General features: G+C 46.8%; 1 protein-coding gene across 2 annotated transcripts in view; it reads right to left on the bottom strand.

The window, feature by feature from the left end:
* Window positions 1-260: 260 nt before the first annotated feature.
* The window catches only part of myo1f (myosin IF), a 220602-nt gene continuing 204383 nt past the window's right edge, over window positions 261-16479 (bottom strand). For both annotated transcript variants that reach the window (XM_072482569.1, XM_072482568.1), the window contains exons 25-28: window positions 16051-16131; window positions 14838-15051; window positions 9622-9779; window positions 261-3412 (exon numbers count right to left, since the gene is read on the bottom strand). In XM_072482569.1, the coding sequence (XP_072338670.1) occupies window positions 3336-3412; window positions 9622-9779; window positions 14838-15051; window positions 16051-16131 (530 nt within the window). In that variant the 3' untranslated portion in view covers window positions 261-3335. The remainder of the gene's footprint in view (window positions 3413-9621; window positions 9780-14837; window positions 15052-16050; window positions 16132-16479) is intronic.

The raw sequence follows: 16479 nt of genomic DNA, 5'->3' as shown, positions 1-16479 counted from the left end.
ACATGCAAGGGGCCGAATGGCCTCCTTCTACACTGTAGGGATTCCATAATATGTACTTCAGCAAAAATATGCAAAATTCAGTGTGCCCAGGAAACCATTACTTTCACCTCTGCTTTAGATGGGCAGTGCCCAATGGTATCTTGCAGATCTCAAATTGTTAAACGTCAATGTTCCAATTTTGCCAATGTTTGCACCAATGAATCTTTTGACGGCATGTAGGTGGATTAAATTAAAAGTTTTCTTTCTATTCACCAGTTAAATTGCATGTTGATTTTAATTTTATTTTGTTTATTTCGGCAAGTGGTTCATTATAAATTTTATCACATTTTCTCAATTTCTATTTCGCAATGGTCAACATTAGGAAAACTAGCAAGTTCAACATCAGAAAGAGAATAAACAGCTGTCAAAAAATGTACACATCCAGAAGATGCCGGAAGTTAACAATTTGTCCGACTTTAAAGAATTCAAATAGGATTTATCGCCTTTGTTGTACATTCAGTGCTTTACATATTGTTAAACTTTATAGTTGCATAGAATACGAGCTTTTTGGACAGTTCTTTTGTTCTATTAAGGAAATAAAAATGCAATATTTAAATGGTTAAAATACTCAAGTATGTACTATTGCACAGAAATGAAACACTCATAATAATAAGAAAACATTCCATGCGGACATGGGGGCAACCCCAAGATAGTTGCTGTAAACTGTCCGAATGTTTTAAAATAAGCTGCACATACCTCTTGTGGGGATATATGCAAACTCTTGTACAATCTAATGCTTCACTCATAATATCAATTTTATCAGACAATTTTCATCACTTAAGATAAACCTCTGTATCTCTGGCAATCTTTAAACTCCAAGTCAAGTTTGACAGTTCAACTTAAAGGTTCACCAACAGCATTGATTGCAGTAAATCAGATTTGTTTTGTTCTTGGATGGCGTGGAATAAATGCACATTATAAACAGTAGACACATTAGAAATATTGCCTTTGTGGGACAAATCACCCAAAATGAAGGAATATCGAAATAAAATATAGAAGCTTTACATTTTTGCACCATTTTACATTCTCTTTGCATGACAAACTGTTCAAATAAATTCAAGATGCAACCTACGACGCTGAAGCTGTGCATGAGACAGTTTAAGGAAAAGCTAAGGAGGGCCATGCAGGACTTTGCTGACCTCTAACAGTGGATGATATCTACAGCCCCTTTACGGCCAGAAAAGGTTGGCGGGGTGAATGCGAGGGGATGCTCTTCCATTCACACTGTTACATCCAGAGTTCTTCTGTGCCTTTGGAAGTAACAGTGTCACCTCATTCACATTATAATAGTCGCTAAATGTGCAGTTTTTATCGGCAACAGTAGGAAGCATTATATATGCTCCAGGCAGTCGACTGAAAAAGTTTAGGCAACAGTATTAGGGTTTTAGTTTCATGTTGGCTTTAAGATAGTTTACTTCCTTATATATTGAGTAGTTCTACCATTGGTGTTCCACCTCTATGAGCAAGTTTTTGGTCACTTATCCTAACAAATCCTTGTACGGCTCAGCAAGCAACTTGGGAAATTGAACTACATTACAGGCACGATCTAATTGCAAATTGTTGTTGTATTGTTTATCATAAAAACTTGCGGGTTACCATGCAAATGAAAATCTACTATAGAGGTCTCATAAAGGTGATTAAGACGGATATCAAAAACTTAATCCTTGTGATACCGAAATGCATTGCAAACTTGACTGATCCAATCACTCTTGCATTGTTTGCCGTACAGTAAGACCATTTTAGAGAGGGTGTTTCAGAGTTTAGGATCTAGACAGCTGAAAGCATTGTCGAACGATTAAAATAATGGATGCAAAGGAGGTCAGGATCGGAGAATTGTAGGGCTAGAGGAGGCTACAGAAATATGGAAGGGTGGGATGGGGTTGGTGAAACTAAGGGGGGAACTGAAGGGAAGAGTGAGAAATTTAAAACTGAGGCTGTGTTGGACCAGGAGCCATTGTATGTCAGCAAGCATAGGGGTGCTGGGTAAATGGGACTTGTTGCTAGTCAGGAAACAGGCTGCAGAGTTCTGGATGATCTACAATTTAGGGAGGGTGTAAGATAGGAGACCCTGTCAGGAGTGCATTGCAATTGTCAAGTCTATGTAACATAGGTGTGGATCAGAGTTTCAGCAACAGATGAATTGAGGGGGTGGGGCTGGATGCTGGCCAATGTTACTGAATTGGAAGTAGGCAATTTGGTGATTGCATAGATGCTTATCCCAGTGACAAATATGACAACAGGTTGCAAAGTCTGATTTTGACAGTTGCCAGAGAGAGGGACTGAAGCTTTGGTATTCCCAATATTTAGTTGGAGGAAGGTTCTGCTCATCCAATACTGGATGTTGGACAAGAGTCGGACAATTCGGAGATAGGGGAGGGATCAAGACAGGTGGTATTGAGGTAGAGCTCGATATTGTCAGCATACATGTGCAACCTGATGTTATGACTTTGGATGATGTTGCTGAGGGACAACAAGCAGACAAGAAATAGCAGGAAGGGGATAAGGACAGGTGAACTATGTCTACTGAACCAATCCCTGAGTAATTGTCCTTTTAAATAAACAGTCCAATGTACATGTTGGCCATTAATTTATCTGTGTTTCAGCTTGGAACTCATGTTACCTTTTAATACGTACGAAGTAAGAAAACACTATTGAGGTACTGATACTAATTGGCTTTAATGCGCCCTATTCATGTCATGTTACAAATAACATAAATCTACCTCAAAAGAGACATTTTCATTGGGTGATTTGTGAGGCTGACGCTGTCCTATCAAGCTTAAGGTTTATGTGTTGTATGGCAAAAGGGAAATGATATGCAAATAAATTATGCTCAGTTGATAGTTTTAACTGAACTTCACTTGTTTATACACCTTTCACCGCCAATCAGTAAAGGACACAAAATGTATTTATATGTAGAAAAAACTGCTGCTGGTTTCATTTTTAAAAAGGTTTTTTATCACATAATCCAGCAATGGCTTAATTACTGGTTATAAATTGTGACTATGAAACCCTAGTTTAAACTGAACCTAAAACCACTTTATTATTATAATGATGGGTAGATGAAGGTAAGATTAGTCATGATCTAACTGAATGGTGGAACATGTTTGAGGGGCTGAATTATCTAGTCCTGTTCCGATATTCCTTCCCTTAAATGCATATTGAGAATGAAGTTGTTCCTGAATAAAAGTCCCCTTCAAGACGACCACCCTGTCGCACAGGTTGTCCATTAGATGATTAATATTTCTGTGCTCCTACTTTTCCAGTCGGGTAAAATTCGGAACTGAGTCCACAATAGTTCACATCTTCTCCACATAGTTTCCTGGGAAAAGCCCTTCTTTTCCAAATATACGACCTTTCCACCATCCTGACGGATCTGGAAAATTCAGTGAATTCATCAGATTTGCACACATTCACGGCATATCCACCAAAACTCTCAGCGATCGGAATAGCAAATTTTCATCGTGCATTTTCAAAAGAACTGGTCCACCAGAGAAAATTCATTATTTTACCAGTAAGACAAAAACAAAGCATCTTTGTCATGTTTTGGCTGAGCAGGTGCCTTTTTCAATCCAGTCACAATGTAGAAGGGGCTGAATTAGAACAGGGCATTGCCACTGAAAATGACACAGAGCAGTACCCATGGTCACAGAAACTGTAGGGTGCAATACCCATGGCAAATTGTGGATCAGGAGTGATTAGCACATTTGGATTGAGCAGTCATCTGACAGAAGGGTCGCTTTCCCACCCGGGAATCTAGGTTTCTCCACTAGAGATTCTAGAAGTTTCCCTCAAGATGCTTTTAAACTGCAGCGAAACTGCCACTGAAAGATCTTTGGCTCCAACAGGAAGTGGAACAATTCAAGGATGAATGATCTTACTTCTTTCATTATACAGAACCTTTTCCGGATTTGTTATACTAGAATGGGGTATGTTCTGCTACATACATTGGGCAGCACGGTAGCATAGTGGTTATCACAGTGGCTTCATAGTACCAGGGTCCCAGGTTCGATTCCGGCTTGGGTCACTGTCTGTGCGGAGTCTGCACATTCTCCCCGTGTCTGCGTGGGTTTCCTCCGAGTGCTCCGGTTTCCTCCCACAGTCCAAGGGGTAGGTGGATTGGCCATGCTAAATTGCCCTCAGTGTCCAAAAAGGTAAGGTAAGATGGGGTTACGGGGATAGGGTGGAAGTATGGGGTAGGGTGGAGTTGTGGGCTTAGGTAGGGTGCTCTTTCCAAGGGCCGGTGCAGACTCGATGGGCTGAATGGCCTCCTTCTGCACTGTAAATTCTGTGATTCTGTAATACTCATAAGGACATGTAAGTGGAAATTTCAGGGTCGGCCAAGAACCTCCTTAGACATAACCCCTTGATGGGTGATTAGTGGGGACATCAGGCAGAAGGATCATTGACGGTGCTCCCCCATTGGAAGACGGCTAGAGAAATTGCCAGAATTTTCCAGCCCCGCCCCACCAATGGAATCTTCAAGTCCCACCGAACGTCAATGGACTTTTGGATCGTCCTGGGGCAGGGGCTGTGGTGAGGTGCGCTGGGGGAGGGTGAGTGGCGCCGGGGCAATCGGAGGGGGCGGGGGGGGGTTGTTGGGTGGTGGGCCGTGGGTGGGGATCCAGCTGGTGCCATGTCGCGGAAGGAGACTGTGTCCTGGCGCCCGTCGGGGTGCGCCACGTAAGCGTACTGCGGGTTCGCGTGCAGTAGTTGTACTCTTTCGACCAACGGGTCCGCCTTGTGGGGCTGCACGTGTTTGCGGAGGAGGACGGGTCCAGGAGCTGCCAGCCATGGTGGAAGCGAAACCCCGGAGGTAGACTTCCGTAGAGGGGTGGATGAAGCTTTCTGTGCTCCCGGAGTCAAGGAGGCAGGAAGTCTTGTGCCCATCGATTTCCACTGTAGTCGTCGCGGTTGCGAGGTTGTGAGGCCAGGACTGGTCGAGGATGATCGAGGCGAGCTGCGGCTGGTCGGCCCCGGGCTGGTCGGCGGTGGTGGCACGCGATGAACGGCCAGACGAAGTTCCCAACAAGCAGGGATCCTGAGGCGCCGTCCAAAATGGCGCCGAAGATGGTGGCACCCACGGGCCGCACGTGGTCTGTAGAGACGAAGATGGCGGTGCCCACGGGCTGCATGTGGTCTGCGGGGACAAAAATGGCGGCGCCCACGATTTGCACATGGGGGGTGTAGGAACGCTGGGCCTAGAAACAGCAGAGATCGACCGGGCCTGGCACACAACAGCAAAATGTCCCTTCCTTCCGCAGGTCTTGCAGGTTGCGCTCTGTGCCAGGCAGCACTGCTGTGGATGTTTGGTCTGCCCGCAGATGTAGCATTTGGGCCCCCTGGGGTTGGCTGGCAGCCGCGTGGCGCAGGCTTGGGGTGGGCCCCACGATGTCCATGAGGGTGCCGTGCGATCGGGGGAGTACGACTGTACGTTACGGGAGGCTACTGTTAGCGAATTTGCGAGCTGCCTGGTTGCCGCAAGGTCATGTGTACCCCCTTCCAATAGGCGCTGGCGGATGTACGCCGACCCCATGCCCGTAACAAAAGCGTCTCTGATTAAAAGTTTTGTATGCTCGACTGCCGAAACTGCCTGGCAGTCACAGTTCCTCGCCAGGATGTGCAGGGCACGCCAGAAATCGTCTGAGGACTCACCAGGGAGTTGCTGTCTCGTAGACAGGAGGTGCCTGGCGTAGAGTTTGTTAATCGGCCGAATATAATGTCCTTTCAGGAGCTCCATTGCTTCAGCGTAAGTGGGCGCATCCGGATAAGAGGAAAAATATCAGAGCTCACTCGTGAATAAAGGACCTGGAGCTTCTATGCGTCCGAGGGTTGTTCAGCCGATGATCGGAGGTAACTTTCAAAGCAGGCTAGCCAGTGGTCGAAGGCTGACGTGGCGTTGGCTGCTTGAGGGTGCAGCTGTAGGCGATCAGGCTTGATATGAAGTTCCATCGCTGTAAAATCTCTGCTTAATAAATTGATGCACTATCAGTTACTACAAAGAGGAGAGCAGTGAATAACCGAGGCTTTATTGAGCAGAGATGTATGGCCTCCTGCAGCTGCTGCCAGAATGTGCACACACATTTATACGCCACCTACTGGGTGGAGCCAGCAGGCAGGGATTTACCCCTGTACCTCTAGTACAGGAGCCTTACCGTACTACATCTAATGTACAGTTACTACATCTAATATACAGTTAGTGGTGACTACCACACTCATAAAACCCACATCATCCCAATTTGGGGCATACACATTTACCAACACTACCGGTGCCCCTTCCAATACCCCACTCACAATCACATATCTCCCACCTGGATCCCTCACCTCCTTCGGACTCACGAATGCCATTTTGTTGCACATTAAAATCGCCACACACCTCGATTTCAAATCAAACCCCGAGTGAAAGACCTGCCCAACCCACCCCTTCCTTAACCTAACCTGGTCCTTCACACGGAGGTGACAACCCCCGCTTTCAAGCTCCTGAGGTGCGTGAACACCCGTGACCTTTTAACCGGCCCATTCAATCCCTGGACGTTCCACGTTACCAACCTTACCGGAGATTTGCGCCTCCAATCCCCTCTACCGTCCGTCAGTTTCCCCACTTAACTCCTGCCCCTTTAATTCCACTCTGTACCTAGCCCATCCCAGATGGCCCCTTTCTTCGCCCTTGACCATGTCATCTCTCACCCCCTGCCGTGTCGCAGAGACCTCCCCCCCCCCCCCGCTTTTCCCGCTTCCCCTTCTTCCCCCCCCCCACTTCCCCTTTCCCCCCTCCCCCCGGCCTCCCCTCTTGGCCTTCTCCCCCACCACCTGTTCACCAGCATAACCTGCTCGCGCGGCTGCCCCTGCCCAGAGGTACACCTTAATGCCCCCTCCCCCCCACCACCACCACTCCTCAGCTCAAAGAAGAAGCCCTCCTGCTGGCCTTACCCTCCCCCACCCAAACAAGGACTTCTCCTGAACTCCAGATAGCCTTCTCCAAAAGTTCAACACAAACAGTCCCATAAAACAGGAGGGGGGATGGGAACATCCATCCCCACATAAACTTTTCACCCCTACGACTCCTTACAATCTCAACACTGAACAGAAACTCCCCCATCCCACAAAAAAAGGCAAAAATCCCCCAATCCCTACGCCCACTTCAAACATGCTCCCGACCGTTACATAGTGCCAGCACCCCGGTTCCCAAGCATTGTCCACTCAGTTCTCCCCCAGTTTGTGCTCCTTAATGAAGTCTTCGGCCGCTTCTGGGGTCTCGAAATAATACTCCCGGCCTCCGAACGTCACCCATAATTTCGGCGGGTAGAGCACCCCAAACCTGATCTGCCACCGGTACAGCACCGCCTTGGCCTTGTTGAAACCTGCCTGCCGTTTTGCCAACTCGGCTCCGATGTCCTGATAAATCCGTACGTTATTTCCCTCCCAGTCGCAGCTACGCTTCTCCCTGGCCCACCGTTGAATTTCCTCTTTCTCCACAAATTTATGGAGTCTCACGATCACCGCCTGCGGCGGTTCCCCAGCTCTAGGCTTTTGCCTCAGAGACCTATGCGCTCGGTCCACTTTAGGTGCCTTATCTAGCACCCCTTCTGCCACCAGTCCCCCCAGCATCCTCGAGACGTACCTCGTGGCACTCACACCTTCAACTCCTTCAGGCAGGCCCACTATTCGCAGGTTCTGTCTTCTCGAGGTATTCTCCTGCTCCTCAACCTTTGCCCTCAGCGTTTTACAAAGGTCTCCTAGGAGCCCCACCTCCGCCTCCAGAGCCACCACACGATCGCTGTGGTCCGAGATCATTCCTTCAATCTCCCGAATCTGGGACCCCTGCACCTCCAAACATCTCTCCATCCGCTCCAAAGTACTCTTCAGGGGTGCCACAGCTTCTGCAATGGCCTTTGCATGATCCTCATGCATTTCTTTCCTCTGTTTATGGAATTCCTCCTTGATAAAAGCCATCAGTTCCTGTATCTGGGGCCTTACAGCTTGCCCCTCCCCGCCTGCATGCTGGAAGAGACTGTCTGTGAAGCACAAGACTGTTTCAACTTTCCAGCCAAACTTCTCACTGTTTTCTGCCGGGTCCGGTGATCAGAAGACATACCATTCCAGGGGTAAACTACTCCTCTAACATTCACCTACGCCTTTTCATCAAAATTCCGCCCGGATCTGGGTAAAAAGAGCCCTTTTCTGTGACTTTGAACAGGAACAGCCCTTTATGTGACCAATCACTCCATGGTAACAAGCGGAAGTCTTTTTTCTTCATTTTCTATCCGTAAATCAATTCACTTTATATTCAAAGTTCAAAATTGAGGATGGGATTTTCCAGTCCTGCCATACCGGAGACCGGAAATTCCCCCCCGAGGTCAACGGACCTTTGACTTGTCCGTTGTATTTACTATCCCGCCCGCGATGATTCCCGCGGCGGGCGGGACCTAAGATTTAGGCCTCTCTAGGATTGTGTTGTTCTCCTGCTATTTGGAGATAGGAGAAAGGCCATTGGAAGTTTGGAGTTTCAGGGATATATGTTGTTGATGCTGAGGCTGGGAGTTTGTGAGGGTGGTGGAGGTCTTTCCCACCAGCTGGAGGCCAGCAGGAGCGGCGGCTGCTGACAGCAATGCATCCACCTGAGGCCTAGGATCACAGTAGGACCTCTGGCCATAGGTGGGTGTGGGATCATGGGGCGAGGACCATGGGTGGGGAGGGAAGAAGGATGCTGGAGGCAAAGGCAGCATGTATGGTTTTCAGCGGCCAGTCCCCTTCTCAACAACAGGCTGCTCGATAAGGCACCAAATATCTGATAATGAGGGACCCACTACTACCACAACCTCCTCCACCACGCAGGAGGCAGCTGCCAAACCTGACCAGGTACAAGAGACCCATATAGCCTCCATTTAATTCATGAGCCACCATTAGCTCAGGGCTAATAAATATCATTCTCACTAATAAGCCTTAATGATATCCCACCACCGGCGACAGAGATTCTCATCTCAGCCCCTCCCACCCTCGGACTTAATCAGGGGAAAATTTCCTGCTGCTGGCAGACTGGCACGAGAGCCTCTCCAGCGATTGTGTGGGCCCAGTTGCCATGGTCGCTGCCAAAACCGGCTGCATAAAATCCAGCCCTGAGAGTCTAAATTAGTAGCAAAAACTAAAATCCTATTATTAATTGAAAATGGACTAACATCAAATACTGTAATAAAAAGAAAGAAACTACATATTCTGGGAATATGAAAGGTAACGTTGATGAGGGGAACAAGCTGAGTACCAGAACTTGTCTTTTTGTCTTTTCAGAGATTGAGAAATCCCTGTGCATTTGCAGCATTTTTATGTTTTCATTTTGAAGACCACAATAATGTAAAACCACCATTTAGGAAGTATAACAGGGAACTGGGCAGCAGCAACAATTGCTGGTTGAGTTTTCTGCTTGTGGCCAAATAAGGATGGAATTTTTCAACTTTGAGAGAGCCATTGAGAAGAAAGGTGCAACAGCATTTCTGCTTCCCGCTTTGTATCTATGACCGGCTTTGTTTTCTAGCTGCAGTGATCAGTAAGTTATATTTATTACCAAGAATAACGGCTGTATACTCTTACCTTCAAGAAGGATATCAATGATATCATTGACGTTGAAGCTGATTTCGTCCACGTCCTGACCTGTGTACTGATAAAGTGCCCGACACCTGGGACGCTGCGTCTGTGGTTTTGGGCGGCCAGGTAGAGGTCTTTGTGATATACTTCTTCTTCTTTGCATTCTACAAATATACATTCATGACAAGAAATTTCAGCACCGTGACGAGTACAGGATTTTAGATATAATGGATTCTAAACATTGGCAATTTAAGGGTTCGAGTGTGTTTGACTGCAGTAGTCATGTTTTTAAAAGCATTTTGCTTTGCAAGTTCAGAAAGTTTTTCGGAGCCAGAGGTTAAATTGACCAGAGTCAGGGGCCTGGGATAATACGCTGTTGTTTGACTTTGGAGAGTCACGGGGGAGTAAATGAACGAAATTTTCCACCTTGCAGGGTAGCGGAGTTCCCGGTGAGGTGGAGAATCCAGCGCCGGGAAGAAAACGGGATCAGTGTCGGGCTCCGATACGTTTCCGATGCTCCGGCCACCCGCTGGCGGCGAGATCGAAGTCCACGCCCCGCTCCAGCGAGAAGGTGGAAATGGAAAAAAGCTGGCAAAGCCGGGGTTCTGAAATAGGGGCACCGTTTTAAAGTGTGCCCTGATCCCAAAGTTGTATATAATGCCTTCCATCCCATGGGGTTGGGATGTCCATGGGTCATCCCAACCCCACCCTCAAGCATCTGCGTACCCCCCCCCCCCCCCCCACAACTACCATAATGCCAGCATCGGGGCACCTCTCAACTGTCATTGGGGCTCTCCCCTCCCCCTCCAGGAACCTCACACCACCATAGGTGGGGTGAGGGGGGGGGGGGGCGGAAGGGAGTGGAGGTGCAGGGGAGGATACGTTATGGGCGGACGCTATGGCATAATGCCCTTTAATTATATTTGCTGGGCATGAACCTCATCACGTCATTAGCGGAGGGCGGGGAAGATCTCAAACTGAGATCTCGCTGGCACAAATCGAGTTTTGGTCCTCTCGTGAGATTTAGCAGCCATAACGGAATTTATGCCCATGGTGAACGGGGCTGCTTGATCGTGCCCAACGTTTCAGGTCAATGACCTTTCATCAACTAAAATGACAAGCTGCTTGACGCTTAGGGTCATGCATGTTGACTTTACAAAATGGTCACTCAGCCTGCGTTTGGTCTTCCCAGTGTAAAGGAGACCACTTGTGAGTAGTGAAGACAAACTGAAAGAAGTACAGATAAATCACTGTTTCACTTAGAAACAATGACTTCCAAGTGAAACAGTGATTTACTTGGCTCCTTTCAATTTAGTATATTGTATTCGCTGCTCACTACGTGGTCTGCTCTACATCGGGGAGACCAAATGCAGAGGGCCACCTCTGTTCAATTCGCAAGCACAACCTCGAACCTCTGGCTGCTCGTCATAATTCTGCACCTTACTCCCCTCTGGTCTTTCTGTTTTTGGCCTGACAGTGTTCCAATGAAGCTCGACGCAAGCTTGAGGAACAGTACCTTATCTATCAACTTTAGATTAATTGAGATTGTCATAGTGTTAAGGGCAAAGATAGAGTGGATTTCTTAATAAGTTTACAGGAGAATCTTTTAGGTCAATATGGAGAGGGCCCAACAAGGGACGGCGCAGTACTGGGAATAATTTTGGGGAATGAAGCCAGACAGGTGGTTTAGCTGGTGATGGGGGAGCATTTTAGTGATAGCGACCACAACATGGTACAATTTTAGCTTATTATGGACAAAGAAATGGACAAGTTGCAAAAAAAAGTTTTGGGTTGGGAGAGGGCCGATTTTAGTAAAATAAGGCAGGATCTGGCCAAGCTGGGAACAGCTACTTGTGGGGAAATCTGCAGAAGATCAGTGGGGGGCATTCAAAAAGGAAACGGGGAAGGTACAGGCCCTACATGTTTCCTCGAGGGTGATAGAAAGGTGTAACAAACCCAGGGAACCATCGATGTCCAGAGATATTCAGGATACGATGAGAAGGAAATGAGAGTTTTTTTAGCAGGTGCAAGGCGAGAAAATCAGTGGAGGCATTAGTGGAGTACAGAAAGTGAAGGATGGAGCTTAACAAAACAATTAGGAGAGCAAAGAGGGGATATAAGAAAGCTCTGGCTGGTAAAAGTAGGGAAAATCCCAAGATATTCTCTAAGTATATCAATGGGAAGAGAATAACCAGGGAAAAGAGTAGATAGGGCCCATTCGGAATCAAGGGGGCAATCTGTGGGTAGAGCCAGAGAACATTGGTAAGGTGTTGAAAGAATACTTCACATCCATCTTCACTCAAAAGAATGAGGAGGTAGGCATGGGACTCAGGGAGAGAGACTGCAACATTCTTGAGCAAATTGACATAGGGAGTGACAAGGTATTGGAGGTGTTGTCAGGCTTAATAGTGGGCAAATAGCCAGGTCCAGATGAATTGTGTTCCAGGCTGTGGGAGGCACGAGAAGAGACTGCAGGAGCTCTGACCCAAATTTCTAGTTCCTCTCTGGTCATGGGGAAAGTGCCAAAATACTGGCGAACAGCTAATGTGGTTCCCTATTTAAGAAGGGTTGTAGAGATAAGCCAGGGAACTGCAGACTAGTGAATCTCATGTCAATGGTAGGAAAATTACTGGAGAAAATTCTGAAGGAGAGAATCAATCTCCACTTGGAGAGGCAAGGTGTGATCAGGGATAGTCAGCATGATCATGTCTAACAAATTTGATTGAATTTTTTGAGGAGGTTACCAGGTGTGTAGATGATGGTAGTGCAGTTGATGTAGTTATATGAATTTTAGAAAAGCTTTTGACAAAGTCGCACACAAGAGACTTATAAAGAAGACAAATGCACATGGGTTACAGGATAATTTGATAAGGTGGATATTCAAAATTGGCTTAATTGTGGGAGACAGAGGGTGATGACAGAAGGCTGCCAGCCTTCTTAATGACTGCAAGTCAGTGGTGTACCACATGAATCTGTGGCTGGGTCCCTTATTATTCATCATTTATATAGGCAACACAGATAACTATGTGGGAGGTAGAAGCAATAAGCTTGCAAATGACACAATGATTGACCAGATGGTTACCAGTGAAGTTGAATGTCTTGGGTTACAGGAAGATATAGACGGGATGGTAAATTCATAGATTCATAGAATTTACAGTGCAGAAGGAGGCCATTCGGCCCATCGAGTCTGCACCGGCTCTTGGAAAGAGCACCCTACCCAAGGTCCGCTCCTCCACCCTATCCTCATAACCCAGCAACCCCACCCAACACTATGGGCAATTTTGGACACTAAGGGCAATTTAGCATGGTCAATCCACCTAACCTGCACATCTTTGGACTGTGGGAGGAAACCGGAGCACCCGGAGGAAACCCACGCACACACGGGGAGGATGTGCAGACTCCGCACAGACAGTGACCCAAGCCGGAATCGAACCTGGGACCCTGGAGCTGTGAAGCAATTGTGCTATCCACAATGCTACAGTGCTGCTCTTCTGCAGATTTCCCCACAAGTAGCTGTTCCCAGCTTGGCCAGATCCTGCTTTATTTTACTAAAATCGGCCCTCTCCCAATCCAAAACTTTTTTTTGCAACTTGTCCATTTCTTTGTCCAAAATAAGCTAAAATTGTACCATGTTGTGGTCGCTATCACTAAAATGCTCCCCCATCACCAGCTCAATCACCAGTCTGGCTTCATTCCCCAAAATTATTCCCAGTACTGCGCCATCCCTTGTTGGGCCCTCTCCATATTGACCTAAAAGATTCTCCTGTAAACATATTAAGAAATCCACTCTATCTTTGCCCTTAACACTATGACAATCTCAATTAATCTATAGTCAAATGGGCAGATAAGTGGCAGATGGAATTTAACTCTGGAAAGTGTGAGTTTATACACTTTGGAAGGAGTAATTTGATTAGGAAGTATTCAATGAATGGCATGACATTCGGAAGTTCGGAGGAACAAAGGCGTTTTGGCCTGTTTGTTCATAGATCTCTGAGGGTGGTTAATAGCGTGATGAAAAAGGCGTATGGGACACTTGCCTGTATTGATCAAGGCGTAGATTACAAAAGCAGGGAGGTCATATTGGAGTTCTATAGAACTTTGCTGAGGCCACAGCTGGAGTACTGTGTGCAGTTCTGATCACTACATTATAGGAAGGATGTGATTGTATTGGACGGGGTTCAGAGGAGTTTCATCAGAATGTTGCCTGGGATGGAACATTTATGTTATGAAGAGAGGTTGAATAGGCATGTGTCGTTTTTGTTGGAGAAGAGAAGACTGAGGGGCGATCTGATCGAGGTGTACAAAATTATGAAGGGCATGGACAGGGTGGATAGGCAGCAGCTGTTCCCATTATTTGAAGAGTCAGTCACGAGGGGACACAATTTCAAGGCGAGGGGCAGGAGGTTTAGGGGGAATGTGAGGAAAAGCTTTTTTACCCAGAGGGTGGTGATGGTCTGGAATGCACTCGCTGGGAGGATGGTAGAGGTAGGTTGCCTCACATCCTTTAAAAAATACCTGGATGAGCACTTGGCACGTCTTGGCATTTAAGCCTATGGGCCAAGTGCTGGTAAATGGGATGAGGTAGGCAGGTCAGGTGTTTTTCACGTGTCGATGCAGACTTGATGGGCCGAAGGGCCTCTTCTGCACTGTACAATTCTGTGACTTGGCACTCGATGGCCTTCTGGACTCAACATCGAGTTAAACAACTTTAGATCATAACATCTGCCTCTATCTTGTCCCATCTATTTTTTTCTTCTTTTTTTTTGTTCTATTGGTTTTGTCTTGTCTTATTTCTTTCTTAATCCTTTCATGTTTCATTCAGATGGTTTTTGCTCAGCAATTCAAGTCTTGTTTGGACACCGCCTTCGTTTCTTTACTACATCCATTACCCCTCTCTGTGGCTGTTGCATCATGAAATCTATTATCATTCAATCTTCCCTCGCTTCCACCCCGTTACAGACCTTCTCTGCTATTGTTCTTCCTGGCCCTCCCCCCTTCCGCTGGCTTAAAAATTCTTACATTTCTATCTTTCTTCCGATCTGATGAAAGGTCAGCGATCTGAAACATTAACTCTGGTTCTCTCCACATTGATGCTGTCTGCCCTGCTGAGCTTTTCCAGGATTGTTTGGTTGTATTATTGAAGCCGCAACATTCTGATTCAGCGATATACAGTGCTGGATCAACTATATTCAGCAACCAATTACTGCCATGTCATCACCTACCCTGCAACTCCTTGATCAGGCACTTGCATGAACTCCATATTAGCATTGGCGTTTGTTGTTCTTCTTGCTTTAGTGGTTGCACCCTGTTTTGGCAGCGAAGGCATTTCAGAACTGACTGTGGACAATCTTGGGCCTTTCATGGGTTTGGAGTAGGTTTGGTCCTGTCTGATTTGATTATTCTGTGAGAATCTTGGTGCACCATTCCGACACTGCCCTTAAGTAGGAAAAATGGTAATTGTTAGAAAGATACTTCCTTTGAAATTCTGCGTGATTGTTAAGCTCATCTTATGTAGTCCTGCTTAGCATTTCCAAACCTTAAGGCAAATAAATTGTGATCAGCTCGAGCAGTACAAACCCAAGGTGAGGTATGGATCGTGAGATCCTACAAGCAGAACATAGACACACCTCACAGGTACATGCATTACTTTGTAAGGAGCATCCCTGCTATTAATATCAGTGTATTTCAGCACTTGTGCTTCTTGTTCCTCTTGGCTGGAAGATTTCCTATGTTCAGCTTTCAGCAGAATCATAAACACCATCGCATAGAATTCATTTATTCGCCACCATGAAAATGTCAAAGAGGCTATCTGCATTTGTCCAGCTTCATTTATTTACATATATTGGGCAGAATTTTCCCAAAATCTATCAGGGTGTCAGGCTCTGATTGAAATCAGTGTGTATCTCTCCAGGTGCACTGCCGGGTTTTCAGGCCAGACTTTCAAGCACCCTGACAAATCAGAGAGTGTGGTTTAGGCCGTCTGTCTGTCGGGGCGGGGCCAGCAAAGTTGGCTCCACAGAGATCGGGGCGCCAGCGATAAAGGGATCCCCGATCAGAACTGAGGTGAAATTCACCCCACCCCCCCCGTCCCACAAACTCGAATCTCCCCCACCCATACCACACATAATGGGAACACATAATGACGTCACACTGGTGGGAGGTTTGGATATTTAGTGCGGGGAGGATCATGTGATGGGGTGCCCTCTAATGACATGCAGATTCATTAAAACGTATTTAAATTAAGTTTCCATCCTTTCTGGGTGGGAACCTCGTTATGTCACTGGCAAGGGGTGGGGAAAGTAGGCATGCAAGTTCTCGCTGGCAAGAATCTCATTTCCAGACTCTCCTGGTATTTTGTGCCCATGCCGTTATTCTCGCTGACAGTGAACATAGCCGCAAACGCGCCCCTATTGATTATTTTTCACCACTTGTTACCTGATGGCGGTAGTGGGGCAGATCTAGTTGGAGGAGCTTTTTTAAACCCTCTGCTTTCAACAACACCTTTCCTTGTTGGCTCTGTCACAAAGGAGAGAAAGAAAATGTTAGTATCTCACAAAGAGTATGTGGCCAGTTGTTGCATGGTACCAGCTGCTTAGAATCATAGACTCCCTACAGTGCAGAAGGAGACCATTCGGCCCATTGAGTCTGCACCGACCCCACCTAACTTGCATATCATTGGACACTAAGGGGCAATTCAGCATGGCCAATCCACCTAACCCGCACATCTTTGGACTGTGGGAGGAAACTGGAGGAAACCCACGCAGACACGGGGAGAACATGCAAACTCCGCAAAGACAGTGACCCAAGGACTGAACTGAAGCCGGGTCCGTGGCGCTGTGAGGCAGTAGCGCTAACTATTGTGCC

Source organism: Scyliorhinus torazame, chromosome 18, assembly GCF_047496885.1.
Source record: "Scyliorhinus torazame isolate Kashiwa2021f chromosome 18, sScyTor2.1, whole genome shotgun sequence".
NCBI lineage: Eukaryota > Metazoa > Chordata > Chondrichthyes > Carcharhiniformes > Scyliorhinidae > Scyliorhinus > Scyliorhinus torazame.
The sequence above is the reverse complement of the archived record's forward strand: the minus strand, read 5'-3'. Positions and strand labels throughout refer to the sequence as shown.